We start from the raw sequence: 17,127 nt of genomic DNA, 5'->3' as shown, positions 1-17,127 counted from the left end.
AGTAAATCCCATTTCCCCCATAGAGTTACGGACTGACGGACTGACTGACTGACGGACGGACGGACAAAGTGAATTATAGAGTAGCTTCGCTACTAAAAAGAAAGTAGAAGGGATTTAGATAAAGAATAACTTATTTATAAAATCAGACAGAATTATGTATGCAATAAATTCTATACCAAATAGCCATTAATACAGTGAATATTTCTAGGCATCCCAGCCCTTCTTTTAAAGGTAAAATTTAAATCTTTATAATAAAGTAACAGTATCTCTTTGTCTGTATGTTTGTGTGTACCGAAGGATCTCACTAACCACTGAACCGATATGGTTCTTATTTACAAGGCAGCTTCTCATGGGTCCTGGGAAAATTTATTACTATTTTGGGGGAGTGTACCAGCACCCTTCCATAGAAAAAATAATCCCACCCCTCTATCTCAAGTGCCTCTAGAGGCCTCAAGGGGCGTAGCCGCAGGTTTGTAGTAAAATTTTAAAGGTCATTATAAATTTTAACATAACTTTTACAAATTTGAAACAATTTATTCCTTTCTGATTCCTTTCATATTCAGGTAGCTCCAACTATTTCATTGTACATTGGCATTCAACAAGGTTTCAAAGAGAAACATTCAAGCAGGTATAATATTTAAATTGTCAGTATCTTAAAAATTTATGTCAAAAGAAAACCCTTTAATCCTTTATTAATTTTTAATTATAGTTTTACATTAATTGATTTTTAAGTGTATGTATGCTTTGTAAAGGTTTGTTTTGCTATTTTTAGAAAAGTGTACCAGACGTACATCTCAAATGGAATTTTAGCATCAGGAATTTTGAATTTTTAACACGAGATTGCATTTAATGATTTATTTCCCGTGCAAAAAAAAAATTATTTTATGGTGTGAAGCGTTATGGATGTAAACATATTTGTTTACGAACATGACTAATATTATTTTATTCTTATTTTTAATACATTCAATAAAATACAACTGACAATCGAAAAAGTAGTAGTAGATTTATTTTCCAATCTAAAAAAAGACAATGAAATAATACACGATAAAATAAGCATAAGTATATTTATAATTATATAATTTCATATTTGTGTTGCTTCTGCAGTTACATTGGCAGCTTATAAGATGTCGCGTGAGCGGTGTTGTCTCTAGCTGTTGATAAAAAATACAAGTACAAAAATGATAAAATTTAAATCATTCGTGAATTTTAAATTTCAACTTTAACCTTCTTTTAAAACAGTTGAAGCAATGGGTTTGATATATTACTTTGAAATGAGTATATTATTTTATTTCAAGAAATCCTATAATTATTTACAATTCCCTTTTTGTATAAGTAAAAGATACAAAATTAAACGCGGCAAAAGCGCTCCGCATTTGCTTATAACCCATTACTTTCCTCTCATAGGCTGATACATTTTATTCTTCCTTCTGATTGGTCAATAGATTTTAATCCTTGATTGTGATTGGTTAATAATAAATGAATTGCACAATATTTAAGTTTTGAATATGTGGAGTGGCGAAATGTGAATGTGAAATATTTTGTTTAGAAAAGTTGAATTCCGTGATTATCTATATTTTAATGCATAAAAATGCATTTTATTATCATTTTCATGAATTATTTTATGATGTCATTCAAGTATTATTTGTGAATCCTGTGTGAAATGCGAGGAAATTGTATTTTTTTTGCAATTTAGGACTTTATATAGACAAATGTTATTATGTAAAGTTGGCAGTTCAATCTTTTACATTACTATGATTTAGTAAAATTATATTATAATTAGGGTTGGCAATCCTAATCCGGAATCCGTTTTTTTTAGCGGATTCGGATTCTTAATTAATTTAAATTGTTAGGCTTAAATTAGCGTCTTGAGTTTTTTTGTCACCCCCCCCCCCCCCCTCTTTGAAGGCAAAGATCACCACCCCCCATCTCACCTACACCACCAAGAAAAATAGGAGAAAATCTACTGTACGTGAAAATATTGCATAAACGAAGTACCCGGTATAATTTAATCTCTTAATTTATTTTTTAAAAAACCTTTTGAAATATTGCTACAAACCAAAATCCTTAATCCATAAAAAATATCCGGAATCCGCGGAGAATCTGTTTTATTTTTGGACGGATCTTGTAAGAATCCGAATCAGGTCCAAAAATTAGAAGGATTGCCAACCCTAAATTTATAATTGCCCCTTTCTTGGTTAAAAGTATGTGATTTTTGCATTTTATAAGTGCTCTTAAAAATATATTCAATTAAATGTAAATTTTTACACCGGTTTTTTCAAAATATATACTATCACCAATAACTTATATTAATTTTTGACAATAGGTGTAATACTTTTAAGTTATAGGACAATTTCCTATAAACTTGTATTTTTTTTCCTTCAATATTTGCCTAAGAAATCAAGATCGGCAAAATTCGATATTGTTTTAGTTTATTACACATAAACTATAAGCTTCAACCATTCAGGGCTTTTGCTATAAACTCAGCTTATCTGAAGATTTAAAGTGGTCTGATAATCTTGCCGTTTACGAGGTTTTAGTGGATTTACAGTTAGACACGGCCGTCTCTTGAAAACCTACCATAGTAATGTGTTTCAGATCAGAAGTAGACTAGTCCAACAAAGGCATTTAAACACAATAAAAAAATGGGTCCCAAGAAAGGAAAGAAGGGAAAGGGAAAGGATGATGATTGGGACTCAGACAACGACGCCAAGTTAGAGGCGAAAATGAAGGATTTGATGGTTGCTGGCAGCGATACGGATGAGGCCCCCAAAGGAGGCAAAGCCAAGAAAAAAGGTAAGGCCCTATATAAGTTAGATAGAAAAGGATAGATTCTGTATATTTTAAGAACATATTAAGTAATGTTTTTATTTAGATGAAGTTTGTTATAAAAGAGTTATACAATTGCAGTCAAAAATCCTAATAAATAATCAATGTTTTAACGTTTTTAATTTTTAATAAATTATTTATTTAGGAGGCGATAAGAAAAACAAGAAACCTGCGCCTGTGGCCGCCCAGGCTGCGCAAGACTCGGACAGCGATAACTCCGATGAAGAAGAGGTCTCTAAGAAGGTACATAATCAGATATTGGAATGCATAGATTAAAATATCAAATATTTTTTAAAATCATGACTTATTCACATTTGATAGTATTTGATTCACATTTAGATAAACATTATATATAACGTCAATTCTTAATCATATTAACCTGACCTTGGTCTATATATATGCCATGTTTCCTTTTTTTTAACATCCATGCAATTTAATTGTTATGATTTGACAATCTTTAAACAGGCAGAGAAGCCAGCGAGCAAAAAGTTATCCAAGAAGGAAAAAGCCCTGAAAATGGCTGAAAAGTTATTAAAGGTAGGTAATTCATCAAGATTAAATAGATTCCTTATAAAAAAGTTTTTATATTATTTATATTTGATATATGTTCGAAATTGTATAATTTTTTATGTAAATGTTCACATGTTAACGCTTGTTGTTTTAAAGGAGGAAGAGAATAGCAAAGAAAGTACCGAGGAACCTGAAAAAAGTGACGAGGATACGGAGGTAAAACCCGCCAAAAAGTCTGACAAAAAATCCTCCAAAAAGAAAGAGGCTACGCCTGAGCCTGAGAGTGATAAGGAATCAGAGAATGAGTCTGGAGACGAGGTTGAGAGAAGTAAGGAAGAAAAGAAGGAGGAGGTAAATTTTCTTTCTGACAAGTACAGTTGTGTTTTTAAGAAGCGCATCAATAAAAAGTTACCTTATGAAATATAGGAAAAAATATGAGCCAAATTTATTATGTAGTAATAATAAAGAAAAGCTACCTACTTATATCTTAAGCTTTTTTAGTAGGATTGGGCCGGATATTGAAGTAGCAAAAAAGAGAATTTTCTTTCATGACAAAATATGATTTTATTAAAATCTGTCGCCATTTAATTGCCGACCGCCAGCCGGGGCGGCTGGAAGCTGCCAAGTTCAGCTTCCGCCGCTAAAGTTTATGCTTTGAGATTTCTCATATAAATCTTGCATAAAAATAAACATTTTCTGAAAGAACTGTTTTTACAACTTCAAAAATAAGAAAATTCCATCCATTTAAAATTTGTAAAGCAGGGATTTTTGTTATTTGATATAAAAGATTATATTGTCGAATATTGCAAAAGTCCGGATATCCGGCCCGATCCTAATTTTTAGTTAAAATGATATAGCAAAGTGCTTTATTATTAAAGAAAAGCTATGAAAATCTTTTAAAATGATAGAAAAAAGTTATCTTAAATATCATAGGTATATCTATGTCATTGGCAAATACAGTAATTCTATACAACTTACTTTGAGACAATAATTGCGTTATAAAAAATATTAAATATAATATGTTTTTACACCTCAAGAAATTGTGATCTTTCTACCCCTATACCTACTTATTTTTTTTTATATAATAAAACAATTTTCAAGTTTATTAGATTATTAATATTTAGTATAAAAAAATTCTTTTTTACAGGTGAAGAAACTGACGCACAAAGAGAAGAAAGCCCTTGAGAAGAAGAAGAAACTGGAGGCGGAGCTTGACAGAATCAACAAGAAGGGCGGGGATGGCCACTCCCAACTCGACGCAAACTTTACCGTCGCCCAGGCCTTGAAAACTGGTGCCGCCCTCACAAATATGGAGAACGCCGTGGATATTAAAATTGAGAAGTTTAGCATTGCTGCAAAGGGCAAAGATCTTTTTACAAATGCTAGTTTGCTGATTGCAGCGGTAAGTATTTTACTTACTATAGATAGTTGTGATGTTTTTATGTCTTATTAATTAGGATTGAAATGTTTTGTTCTTTTTTCAGGGTCGTAAATACGGTTTGGTTGGTCCGAACGGCCACGGTAAAACAACCCTGTTGAGACATATTGGTAACAGAGCCCTGCAGATTCCGGCTAACATTGATGTACTCTATTGTGAACAAGAGGTAAATTTAAAACACTTTTTAAAAGCGAAGGCTTTTCTATGATTTGGGTCGAATCGTCCTTTCGAAACAGATAGCTCTTATCGTTAATTTAGACATGTTAGAATTGTCCTTTCAATTTAAAACTTTGCATTGTGATTCTTGTAGTTCAGACTTTTTAGACTTATACTTTTATATTCTGCTTATTCAGTTTTGACACTATAAATGTCAATGTACGTTTGTCCTACCGTTTTAGAGCTTCGCTTTTATTGGTGTCGACATCCTTGTTTTGATTAAAGGATGAAGACATAAAGCGTAATCAGAAGCAAAAAAAATTTATTTTACCTTGGTAAATTGGTTATTAATATTTTTCAAACTTTTTTCCCTTCACTAATACATACCCTTTTTTAGGTTGGCGCAGATGAGAGATCAGCTCTGCAAACAGTTTTGGAAGCTGATGTTCAGAGAATGGAACTTTTGAAGAAGGCGGAAGATTTAGAAAAAGCTCAAGTAAGTTATTTTTTTTTGTTTTGTTGGATTTAAATCTATTAGAATTGTGTGTCGAAGTATTTGAATTTAAGCTAAAATCGTATTATAACTAAAACGCTAAAAAGATTAGATAAGAATTATTTCAAATCGGTTTAAGTTTTGTTAAAAAATATCACATATACTATTACTATCTATGATTGTAAAACACTCCACAAATTAGAGGTGTATTAAACTCGTTATCTAACATTATTTTTTTTTCAATTAGGAGAAGGGTAAAGATGTAGTAGAGGAATTGAACGATGTGTATGACGAGCTACGAGCTATTGGTGCAGATCAGGCTGAACCCAGGGCTAGGAGAATCCTGGCTGGTTTGGGATTTGATAAAGGCATGCAAAACAGGTAACAAAATAGTAAGGTTTAAGAAATCCACGAAGGGAGCACGGGACATTGGGCTATTTATCACACCAGTCCCCAAAGTTTTATAATAACGTGTTCCTATTTGTTGGCTTAACAATTTTTGGGACTTTTATTTAAATGTTTGATATATTAACTTAAGTTTTAAAACGTTTCAACCATTAATTGTTATCCACAGAAGGGATAATTTGTGTATCATCAATGGGGATGCACATCAATTTATCGTTCATTGTCTTATCAATCTAGATTCCTGAAGAAATCTGTCTTCATTGTATTATTCATTTCGCAACATATTAGAATTATAATGCTTAGGTTGATTATTATTCTTCAAGGAAATATCCTTTTCGAGTTAAAATATGAGCATTTTTTTTCAGAGCAACCAACAAATTTTCTGGAGGTTGGCGTATGCGTGTGAGTTTGGCCAGGGCCCTGTTTATTGAGCCAACTCTACTGATGCTTGACGAACCTACCAATCACTTGGATCTTAATGCTGTCATCTGGTTGGATAACTACTTACAGGTTTGTTCTTGTTCTTAGCGCAGCTAATCTATGAATTGAATATTAACTATGGTTTATTACCCCAAAAAGAGCTTTTGCGCTGTCTTTCCACCGAAAGTCTCTGTTTACTTTCTATCTATCTTTTAATCTTACTTTCTATCTGACTTTCTTACTATCAAGATATACATTACAATAAAAGCTTGTTGATGGCAGAATACTTTCTATCTGTATACCTTATTATCTTATTGTTTATCTATCTTATTCTTGCTATCTGATTATCTTAAAAATTATGTATCTTCTAGATGTACAAGAAGACCTTGTTGATAGTGTCTCACGACCAGAGTTTCTTAGACAACGTTTGCACTGATATCATACATTTAGATCAGGCATTTATACTTAATATCAACACTTGAAATCAAAATGAAATGTGTAAAAAGTTTTTCTCGTATTTATTCGAATCCGGTGGATAGGAACCGGTTCTCATCCATACGAAAAAAACTATGTCTAGCATCGTATTATATTCAGCTTTCTACGATTCAAAAATGTATAATCGTAAGATTAAAACCAGTTATTTTATCCCGCGCCTTCGGCACCTCGGGGCTAAAAAACTGGTTTTAATCTTATAATTGTACATTCTATATCCGCGGAAAGCTGTTTATAATACGATGCGAGAAATAACTATTATCCCTCTTGGTGTCTAGGTGTATATTTTTTAATTTAGTTTACTTTCTCTAACCTCCTCCACCACCCCTCTATTTCTTTTTCATAAGGGGGGGGGGGGTTGTTTAATGCACCATCTCGTAATCAATGTATAAATGGCACTTAGAATTCGAATTTTTATCTGAAATTTTGCATGAGTAATCCTTGGTAGGTCTATTTTCCCTAAATTGATTAAAAAGTTGGAAAAGTAGTGGCTATTGGCTGGCGGCTCATCCGTTTAGCCATTTGTTGGGTATTTTCAAGCGAAATCCATCACGAAACCTCTCCCCACATAATGCTCTTTTCCGATCCAAAACGTTTTCAAACGGTTCTAGCCGGTAGTTGCTGGTACTATAAATCTAAAAATATTTTTTTTTGTATCATTTCACATGATTTAAAGCCAGGGGTGTATATTCTGCATGGGATCCCCTGCTCAGGGGGGGGGGGGGGGGGGGGAAATAAAAAATAAGTGGTTGGAGGGAAAAAAAATGTAAAAATTAAGAAAACTAAAAACATTTTTCCATTTCGCCCCCCTCCTTGGTTAAAAAAAACTTAAAAAATGTGTGGTAGGAGGGATAAAATAAATAAAATATAGAGTTCTTTCAATATTTTTCTATTTTCCCCCCTACTTTTTATGAAAAATCTAGGGGGGGGGGGGAAAAATAAAAAAAATTTATAGCAGGGGAAAAAAAATTAATCTTGTGCAGAATATACACCCCTGTTTAAAGCAAAAATATGTTTCAAAAAGTTGATTTCTACGTAATTTATGACAGATTTGCTCTAAAAAAGACAAAAAACGGCTAAACGGCTGAGCTGTTAACTGTTACTTTTTCAACTTTTTTTTCGATTTAGGGAAAATAGAACTACCAAGATTACTCATGCAAAATTTCAGATCAAAATTCGAATTTTAAGTGCCATTTATACATTGATTACGAGATGGTTGCATTAAAAAATCCCCCTTTATTCGATAAAAATTCCTAATATTCTATCCCCATAGAGGGAGGGGTAATTATGGAAAATATATAACCCTGGTGGGGAAAGTTTTTGGGGATGGGATTACATAATCATAACATATGATTTAAATATAATGATAATATTCAGTGTAAGCTTTGGTATTACAAAGGAAACTATTCTTTGTTTAAAAAGATGGAAATTCAAAAGAGAAGAGAAAGGTAAGAAACCACTAACTTATCAAAAACGAGAACAATCATGTTGACAAGTAATGCATCAATAACAACCTTGCAATATTAGTATTACAGTATTGTATAATTTGATATTAGAAATAATAAAATAGACTGCGTAGAAACTGTATTCTCAGTAAAACTGAAAGTAGGATTACTATTTTTGTCAGATTCTCAAAATATGAGTAACACGGAACATGATTTGAGGATAGGGGGGGGGGGGGTGACGATGAAATAGATTTTAAGTCGTGGTAAAGACACTAGAATTTATTACAGTAAAATGATTAATATGCATGTCTAGTCCATATTGGTTTCTTGAAAAATGGATTTAATCAAGTTTATACCTAATTTATCAGTATATACAAACTATTAAAGGAAATTAAACTCCTTAAAGGCATAGGTATGTATTTTTTTACTCAAAAACTGAAATTTACCGGGATAATATCAAGCTCTGTAAAAATTAAACCACTAACATAAACCTAAACTTAGAATGAAAGATTATGAGAAGCAGGAGAAGAGAATCAAGGAGATGAAGGCCTCTGGTCAGAGTAAGAAGAAGGCGGAGACTAAACAGAAAGAGGCTCTCACTAGGAAGCAATTGAAGAATCAGAGCAAGCTAAGCAAGAAGGATGACGAGGATACGGTAAGAGGTTTATTGACTACTAGCGTCTACGCCCCTAGAGGTGTTGAGGGGTTGAATTCGCTCGCCCATTTTTTTATTTTAGATTTAATAAGAAAAGAAACTACCTTTTTTATTTTCAGAACATTAAATTTATTGAAGGAGTGACATATCCACCCCTCCCAAACACCTCCTCTTACGGTTCTAGAGACACCTTTAAAAACTTGGCCAAATTTTACTAAGACGTGAAAATGATTCTTATAATTTAACATCTATTAATTAAATATTTTTTAGGGTCCAACTGAACTGTTGGAGAGGCCGAAGGAGTACGTGGTGAAGTTCAGGTTCCCTGACGTTAGCTCCCTCCAGCCCCCCATCCTTGGCCTGTACGATGTCAGCTTCAACTATGAAGATCAACCTCCTTTGTTTAAAAAGGTAAATCCTCCGTCCTACAAACAAAATTATATTTACAGAAATACTTAGGTACCTCTATTCTGGCCAAACAAAATATCAAACATTGAGCTGTATGCTAAGACCAAGTGCAATAGTATTGAAGCAGAAGTGAAATATAAAAGACTAAGGTGGCTAGGACATGTGCTCAGAATGGAACAAAATAGGTTTCCAAAAAAGTGCTTAAAATGGAACCCCACCACTGGTAAACGTAAACGGGGACAACCAAAAATGACCTGGAGGCGGAGCACTGAAAAGGACCTCTTTAAGTTGGAATTAACATGGGGAGAAGCTGAAGCACTTGCCAAAAAAAGGAATTCATGGAGGAACAAGGTGTCCGTATTCTCTGGACTTAACAGTCAAAAAGAGAGATGCGCCTGATGATGATGATGACCTCTATGGAGGGCTGTTTATTTATTTTAGTAAAGGGGGGAGGGGATCTGACACATTTGCGTAAACCTGGTATATAGGCTTTATCTTTGGACTGAGAGGATAGGTTATTAAGGATAAAATCATTCTTATATGATGAATTTTCCCAAGTTTTAAGATTTTTTGGATAGGCCTCCAGGTTCCGGAGCTCCAGGCCTCCAGGTGGTCTCTGTACAGCTAAAAATTTAAAATAATATTTTTTTGAAGAGTTAGAGGTCAACTTATAAAACAAAATATGCATCTTTTTGAATGTTATTCACATATTTGAAGAAAAAACATACATTTTTTCATAAGCTGACATCTAACTCTTAAAAAAATTTGATTTTTAATTTTTACCTGTACAGAGACCGCCTGGAAGCCTGGAGCTTCGGAACCTGGAGGCCTATCCTCTCCTTCCAAAGATAAAGCCTATATACCAGGTTTACGCAAATGTGTCTGAACTCCCCCCCCCCCCCCCCCCCCCATTGTTGTACCTTTTCGTCGTTTGATGTTACAAAATTAAAAGAAAAATTATAAACATTACAATAAATTGAGCTAAATGTTTAGAACAGTAGATTTTAGCCCTTTTTTTTTATTAAGGTGGATTTTGGTATTGACATGGATAGTAGAGTGGCCATAGTCGGACCTAATGGTGTGGGCAAATCAACCTTCCTCAAGCTCTTGATGGGCGACATTCAACCCACCTCGGGCGAGGTCAGGAAGAACCTTAGGTACGTTTTGGCATCCTATGAAAATAAAAGTTTCTTTTTGTCTGAAGCTTAAGATTTAATTTTGATATCTACTTATTTTGATTTGATTGTTATAATTCCATGCGGACCAAGAGGTCCATTAAAAGCAGGGTGCCGGAGCCGTATAATTTTGATGCGGCTCCGGCTCCAGCTCCGGCTCCGGCTCCTACCTTAAAATTAATATATCAATTTTTTTTTCATTATTGAATTTGATAAAATAAAATAAATAATATAAAATATTTTGCTTTTATTTGATTAAAGCTATATAAAAGTAGAAGGATGTGTGTCTATTTGTTAAGTAACAATAGTTTTTCAGTTTATTATATGGAAATAGACCGTTGCCAAATTATAATATTACTTTAAAAAATCATTTTTAGCTAGTCCGGAGCCGGAGCCGTTTTTAACGAAAAATACGGCTCCGGATCCGGCTCCGGCTCCACCAAAAATGTTGCTGCTCCCGGCTCCGGCTCCAGAACACTGATTAAAAGAATATCATATTGTCTCAGGAATCAAGTGTCTATTAACAAAATTTTTAACTTTTAAATGTGACATTTTCACTGATTCATGCATCAATTGTAAGTTTTCTTTAAATTGTTTTACATTTTCACTTTTGAGAGTTAGAGAGTTTCAAAAGTTGATTATTCTGATCTTAAATGCAAGGGTGAGATCTGCCTTTATTCGTCAGACTTTCAATGTTTCGAGGTTAAGCCTTTTAAGCTTTTCTTCAAAGGTTAATCCTTCTAATACCTGGACGAGGTTGACAGCCTTTTTTTTGTTGTACATTTTCAAGTTTGTCAATATCAGCTAAATTAGATGGATTCCAGGCATGGAAGGCATACTCTAAGTGGCAACGAACATATTGTTTATAATGTTAACAAATGCGTTATGGTCTCTGTATAAAAATGATTTCTGTACCTGATACAATGCATGTATACTTCTGTTGGCAGCTAGTTTACATTGTTACTTAACTGATTCAGTTTTTATTTTAGATGATATAGGATATTTTATTTTGGAATGGATTTAGGCAGTTTTAACCCTTTGATACCAGTGGCGCAGCTGTTAGTTAAATATGCACTGTAACAGCAAGTCATGTGACTGTTTAGTAAGAAATCCCAAAAAAGCTGAACTTAAAAATATTGTTGGTTTTTCTTTGTACAACTTTTCCAAATTAGGTAACCATTAGTGTTAAATAAAACCTCGAAACTTTGTATTGGTACAATTTAAACTTTCAAAATTTAACGCCCTGGGTTATTTATTAGCTTATATTGTGTCTAGCTACGAATATGTCACACAACGCGGAAATGAACGCACATCGAATGCGAATGGAGTCTGTCACAAAAGCAAGCGCTACTTTGGAAATGTAACTGAATTAAAACTTGAAAATTATTTAGACAATTTCAAAATCCTTAAGATGACGGATAAATTGACATTTAGATTGAAGATTGGTAGATTTGACCAGCATTCCGGTGAGCATTTAACTGCTGAAGAATCTGCCGCTGAATACTTGATGAGATTGTTTAACCTGCCAGTTGAGAAAGCAAGAAAGCAGCTCGGCTCCTTTGGATTGCAGGTTAGGATTGGTCTTGTTTTAAACAAATTTCGCTTTAATATTTTTATAATCATATAAGATCAGGCAATAAGAAAAGCTACACTGTAAAGGAGAATCATATCGGTTCAGCGGTTAGCGAGATCCTTCGGTACAGACAGACACACAGAGATCATTTTACTTTATTATAAGGATGATTTTTAAAGAAAATTACTGTATTTAAGTTTACTGTTGTATTTAGTCCCATGCGCACACAGTGATGATGAAGGATTTATCTGGAGGTCAGAAGGCCAGAGTGGCCCTGGCGGAACTTACCCTCTCTGCTCCGGATGTTGTCATCCTTGACGAGCCTACCAACAACCTTGATATTGAGAGTATTGACGCTCTGGCCGAGGCTATTAAAGAATATGAAGGTTAGTAATAAGATAAAAACCCGCGACTGTGTCGTAAAACGTAGCGCATTCTCTCGTTGGCGGGAAGGAGATAGGTTCGAATCTCGGCTCGACACCGCGTCATAACTAAAGACATTAAAAATGGCTCCTACTACTGCTATGTCAGGTGCCCGACATAAATAGTTAGAGTAAGCGGAATGCCCTGGCACAAAATAGGCGAAACTCACTACCATGCACAGTTAGAAATTCTCAGACAAAGGTCGTGCAATCAGATGGTTGGTTGTCTGTGGAGCGTTTGGCCACGTAATCATGCATTTCAGTAGCAAGATTTAGTTCAGAGATACACCAAAATAACACTTAATGGTGTATCGCGTCCTCTAAAGGTTAATTAGTAATAAGATATTTGTTTGTATTTCCTGTTCGATAATGGTAGTTTAAAGATATCCAAAATTTGATACTATTAATGAATTTAATGATACAATTATAATTGCTTTTAATAACATAAAAAAGTTGCTATTATGTTCAGGGTTGTCGAATTGGGCACTTTTTTTGATATTGGGCGGCCCAATTGCCCAAAAGGGTTTTAGGCGGGTTTTGGGCGCCCAAAGTGGTTTTGGGCACCCTTTTTGGGCAAATGTCGTAAAAAGCATATAAAAAGGATATAAAATAGCCTAAAACCATACCTAGACTTATTATTACAAATAAAATAGCCTAAAACCATCTCAGGACCTATAAAGGCTCCACTGGAAAGGAGAACCATATCGGTTCAGCAGTTAGCGAAATCCTTCTCTAGATACAAAAAAGCTTACTGATTTATATAGTTAACTAGCGACTACGGCCCTAGAGGCCTCTAGGGGCACTTGAGGAGGGGAGAGTCAAATTTGACAATCCAATTAGATTTAAAAAGAAAAAGTAAAAAAATTTTGGGGGGGGATAATTTTTTTTTTTTTTTTTTTGGGGGGGGGGGGGGGGTTCCTCCCCCCATTTTTATTTTTAGTTTTAAAAAAAGTTTTTGGGGAAGTGTAATTTTTTTCTAGGGGCGATTTCTCTTAGGAGAGTGGTGGTAACCTCCCCAAAAATAGTTATAAACCTTCCCAGAACCTATGAGAAGCTACCCTGTTAAGGAGAACCCGATCGGTTCAGTGGTTAGCGAGATCCTTCGGCACAAACACACAAACAGACAGACACACATCCTGTTACTTTAGTATAAGGATATCACCCAAAAAATAGGCCCCCCCCTCTTTTTTTAACCCCCTCCCCTTTTTCTTTACCCCTAAAAGGGGGGTGCCCAAATCTGCCCAAAAGGACCTTATATTGGGCGGCCCAAAACCGCCCGCCCAAAACTGCCCGCCCAAAAGCGCCCGCCCAAAATGACAACCCTGATTATGTTTCATATTCAACTGTTAGTGTTTATACTAATGATGAATCTTCAGGTGGTGTTATCATCGTGTCTCACGACGAGCGTCTCATCCGTGACACCGAGTGTCAGCTGTGGGTCATCGAGGAGCAGGGCATCAGCGAAATTGACGGCGGCTTCGACGACTACCGTAAGGAGGTGCTGGACGAGCTGGGGGAGGAGGTTTTCAATCCATCAATAATTGCCAACAAAGCCATCGAACAGTGATTTTAATAATATCAGAATGTTTGGGTTTACTTTTATATAGACACATATATTTAGTTACAATATATTCCTCTTTTACAGTTTGTTGCGCTAACGTTTTCATTTCTCTAGGTATTTTAATGTAATATTAGTTATGTTGGAGGTTTAACGTGAGAAAAAAAAATATGTCTCCTATTTTTAAATCAACCCTTTGTGATAAATAATAAAAGAACTCTAGCAAAATATTTTTACTTATATTGGGGTTTATTGTAGCTCAGAAAACTTATATTTATATTTATATTAAGTATGAAATCCATTTACTGAATGCAACTTTTGTTTTTATATAAAAGTCACAATTCTGCATTTTTCGCAAACGTCTTCAATTTAAATATGCTATGTGATAAACTGTTAATTCATTCAAACAATATTTACCATTGTAAATTGTAAACCAGCCCACATATTATGTACTAAGTCTATTATCAATGTTAGTTGGATTTTAAAGTCACTTTTCTATTGGCGGATTTTAAGACTTGCCAATTTGAGAGCACATATTTCTGATATACTATATATTATATACAAGATAAAAAAAAGTTAATTTAAATTTCTTCCATAAATTGTTCGAACTGCTTCTTGGTGGTAAAATAAAAGTGCTTGGTCGTTTATGTTATTTCATTACCATTACCAACATCTTGGACAGCTTAGGAATTTGTATATATATTTAGTAAGGAATAGTGTTACCAATAAGAGATTTTCTCGTATTCATTCGAATCCGGTGGATAGGAACCGGTTCTCATTCATACGAAAAAACTATGTCTAGCATCGTATTATATCCCGCTTTCTACGAATATAGAAATGTACAATCATAAGATTAAAACCAGTTTTTAGCCGGTGCCTTCCGCACTTCGGGGCTAAAAAAACTTGTTTTAATCTCATAATTGTACTTTCTATATCCGCGGAAAGCCGTTTATAATACGATGCGAGAAATAACTATTATTTGATTATATTAGGTTATATGTTGTTGTGTTGTCTAAATTGTTTTAATGTATAAGGATGCGATACTGAACAATCATAGGATATGAAGTAATATTTTTGGTGTTAGCTTCAGATAGTTTTACATCTAAGCGATACATGAAACGTATTAAATACAGATACAGTGTGAGGGATCCTAAGTTTTATAGAACACGATCAGAATGTTCGAAAATTGGTTAAACATCGTGTTAAAAATTCAAAATATGGTCAGTTGTTGGCGACGCTGCTTTGGTCTGGGATTCCTTGTTTGTTGTCGGGATGGTTGCCTTTGCCTGTGGACATTTCTACTACATCACTGCCTTGCAAGCTAAGAAGATACCTTTCCTTGGATATAAAAGTCTTAACAGGTACATGTTTTTGTTTTTGTAGCAGATATACTTTATAGATGGCTAAGCGTATGTCCATCCTTACATAATATCTAGTTTTGCATCTTAATTTTCATGTTAATCGACACAATTAAAAATCAATAGGGGGGGGGGGGGGGGGGAGTTTTGAAACATTTGCGTAAACTTGGTGTATAGGCTTTATCTTTGCATCTGTACAAGTAAAAATAAAAAAATAAGGGGTGGGGGGGAAGTTTGTACACTTATAGGAAATGAAATTCAGTATCAAATTTTGGGAGGGACGTGTGGGCTTGTTTTTATAGTTATCAACCTAATTCTTTTTGTAAAATCTCTTATATGACTTGATGTACACGGAAAACTTTGAAAATTGAATTTTGGTACTTTCCTTCTAGGGGCTTGTGGAGCAAAAGACCCCCAAAATACTAAAAATATGAGTTCTGAGCTTATTTTTAGAGATATCAACCTAGTTTTTTTGATGAAAACTTTTTAAAAATAAATGAACTTAGTAACCATTACACATTTCATTTTGGGACTATCCTTCTAGGGTCTTGTGGAGCAAGAGACCCCCAAAACTAAAAATACGTGTCCTGAGCTTATTTTTAAAGATACCAACCTGATTTAAAAAAAAAACTTTTAAAAAATAACTAAACTAAGTAACCATTACACATTTCATTTGGGACTTTCCTTCTAGGGGCTTGTGGAGCAAAAGACCCCCCAAAACTAAAAATAGGAGTTTTGAGCTTATGTTTGAAGATATCAACCTGATTTTTCAAAGAAAACTTTTTCAAAATATATCAACTAAGTAACCATTACACATTTCATTTTTAGACTTTCATTCTAGGGGCTTGTGGAGCAAAAGACCCTCAAAACTAAAAATAGGAGTTCTTGGCTTATTTTTGAAGATATCAACCTGATGTTTTCTAAGAAAATTTTTTTTAAATAACTGATCTAAGTGACCATAACACATTTCAATTTGGGACTTTCCTTCTAGGGGCTTGTGGAGCAAGAGACCCTCCAAAACTAAGAATAGGCGTTCTGAGCTTTTTTTTAAAGATGTCAGCCTGATTTTTAGAAGTAACTGATCTAAGTGACCATTACACATTTTATTTTGGGACTTAACTTCTAGGGGCTTGTGGAGCAAAAGACCCCCAAAACTATAAAAAGGAGTTTTGATCTTATTTTTAAAGATATCAACCTGATTTTTTTTAAAGATCTTTTAAAAATAACCGAGCTAGTGGGGCAAAAGACCCCCAAAAACTAAAAATATTAGTTCTGAGCTTATTCTAAAGATATTAGGTAAGCTGATTTGTTAAGGAAAACTTTTTTCACATAACTGAAGTACGTAGCTACAACAAATTTTATAAAAATCAGGTTGATATCTTTAAAAATAAGCTCAGAACTCATATTTTTAGTGTTTAGGGGGGTCTTGTGCTCCACAAGCCGCTAGAAGGAAAGTCCCAAAATGAAATGTGTAATGGTTACTTAGATCAGTTATTTTAATAATCTAGTTGATATTTTTAAAAATAAGCTCAGAACTAATATTTTTAGTTTTAGGGTTCTTTTGCTCCACAAGCCCCCAGAAGTAAAGTCCCAAAATGAAATGTGTAATGGTTACTTAGTTCAATTACGTTGAAAAGTTTTCCTTGAAAAAAAATCAGGTTGATATCTTTCAAAATAAGCTCAGAACTCATATTTTTAGTGTTTTGGGGGGTCTCTTGCTCCACAAGCTCCTAAAAGGAAAGTTCCAAAATGAACTGTGTTATGGTGACCAGGGTTTCGGATCCGGATCCGGA

The 17,127-nt window shown here is 34.2% G+C and overlaps 2 protein-coding genes across 2 annotated transcripts in view; both read left to right on the top strand.

The window, feature by feature from the left end:
- Positions 1–17,127, top strand: part of LOC145319814 (lysoplasmalogenase TMEM86B) — a 31,744-nt gene that overhangs the window by 1,513 nt on the left and 13,104 nt on the right. Inside the window, exons 2-5 of the mRNA XM_080162173.1 lie at positions 209–231; positions 564–628; positions 773–816; positions 15,202–15,337. Of these exons, the coding sequence (XP_080018299.1) occupies positions 209–231; positions 564–628; positions 773–816; positions 15,202–15,337 (268 nt within the window). The remainder of the gene's footprint in view (positions 1–208; positions 232–563; positions 629–772; positions 817–15,201; positions 15,338–17,127) is intronic.
- LOC145319810 (ATP-binding cassette sub-family F member 1) lies at positions 2,561–14,621 on the top strand. Its single transcript, XM_080162169.1, has 17 exons — positions 2,561–2,793; positions 2,972–3,069; positions 3,292–3,363; positions 3,493–3,687; positions 4,484–4,738; positions 4,821–4,940; positions 5,328–5,426; positions 5,671–5,804; positions 6,194–6,338; positions 6,620–6,703; positions 8,118–8,188; positions 8,687–8,840; positions 9,111–9,251; positions 10,275–10,405; positions 11,858–11,993; positions 12,211–12,382; positions 13,795–14,621. Exons 1-17 carry the CDS (start codon positions 2,643–2,645, stop codon positions 13,983–13,985), a joined length of 2,349 nt encoding a protein of 782 aa, XP_080018295.1. The 5' UTR covers positions 2,561–2,642; the 3' UTR covers positions 13,986–14,621.

This window comes from Acartia tonsa, chromosome 5 (assembly GCF_053477335.1).
Source record: "Acartia tonsa isolate MP-2025a chromosome 5, ASM5347733v1, whole genome shotgun sequence".
NCBI lineage: Eukaryota > Metazoa > Arthropoda > Copepoda > Calanoida > Acartiidae > Acartia > Acartia tonsa.
This window is presented reverse-complemented; position numbering and strand designations above follow the sequence as displayed.

What these genes read in the sequence shown, in the direction of transcription:
- LOC145319810 (XM_080162169.1), top strand. Translation starts at nt 2,643, where the DNA reads ATGGGTCCCAAGAAAGGAAAGAAGGGAAAGGGAAAGGATGATGATTGG. An exon ending in GGTTGGATAACTACTTACAG is followed by an intron (nt 6,339 to 6,619) that starts GTTTGTTCTTGT and finishes TGTATCTTCTAG; the next exon opens with ATGTACAAGAAGACCTTGTT. An exon ending in TCGGCTCCTTTGGATTGCAG is followed by an intron (nt 11,994 to 12,210) that starts GTTAGGATTGGT and finishes TGTTGTATTTAG; the next exon opens with TCCCATGCGCACACAGTGAT.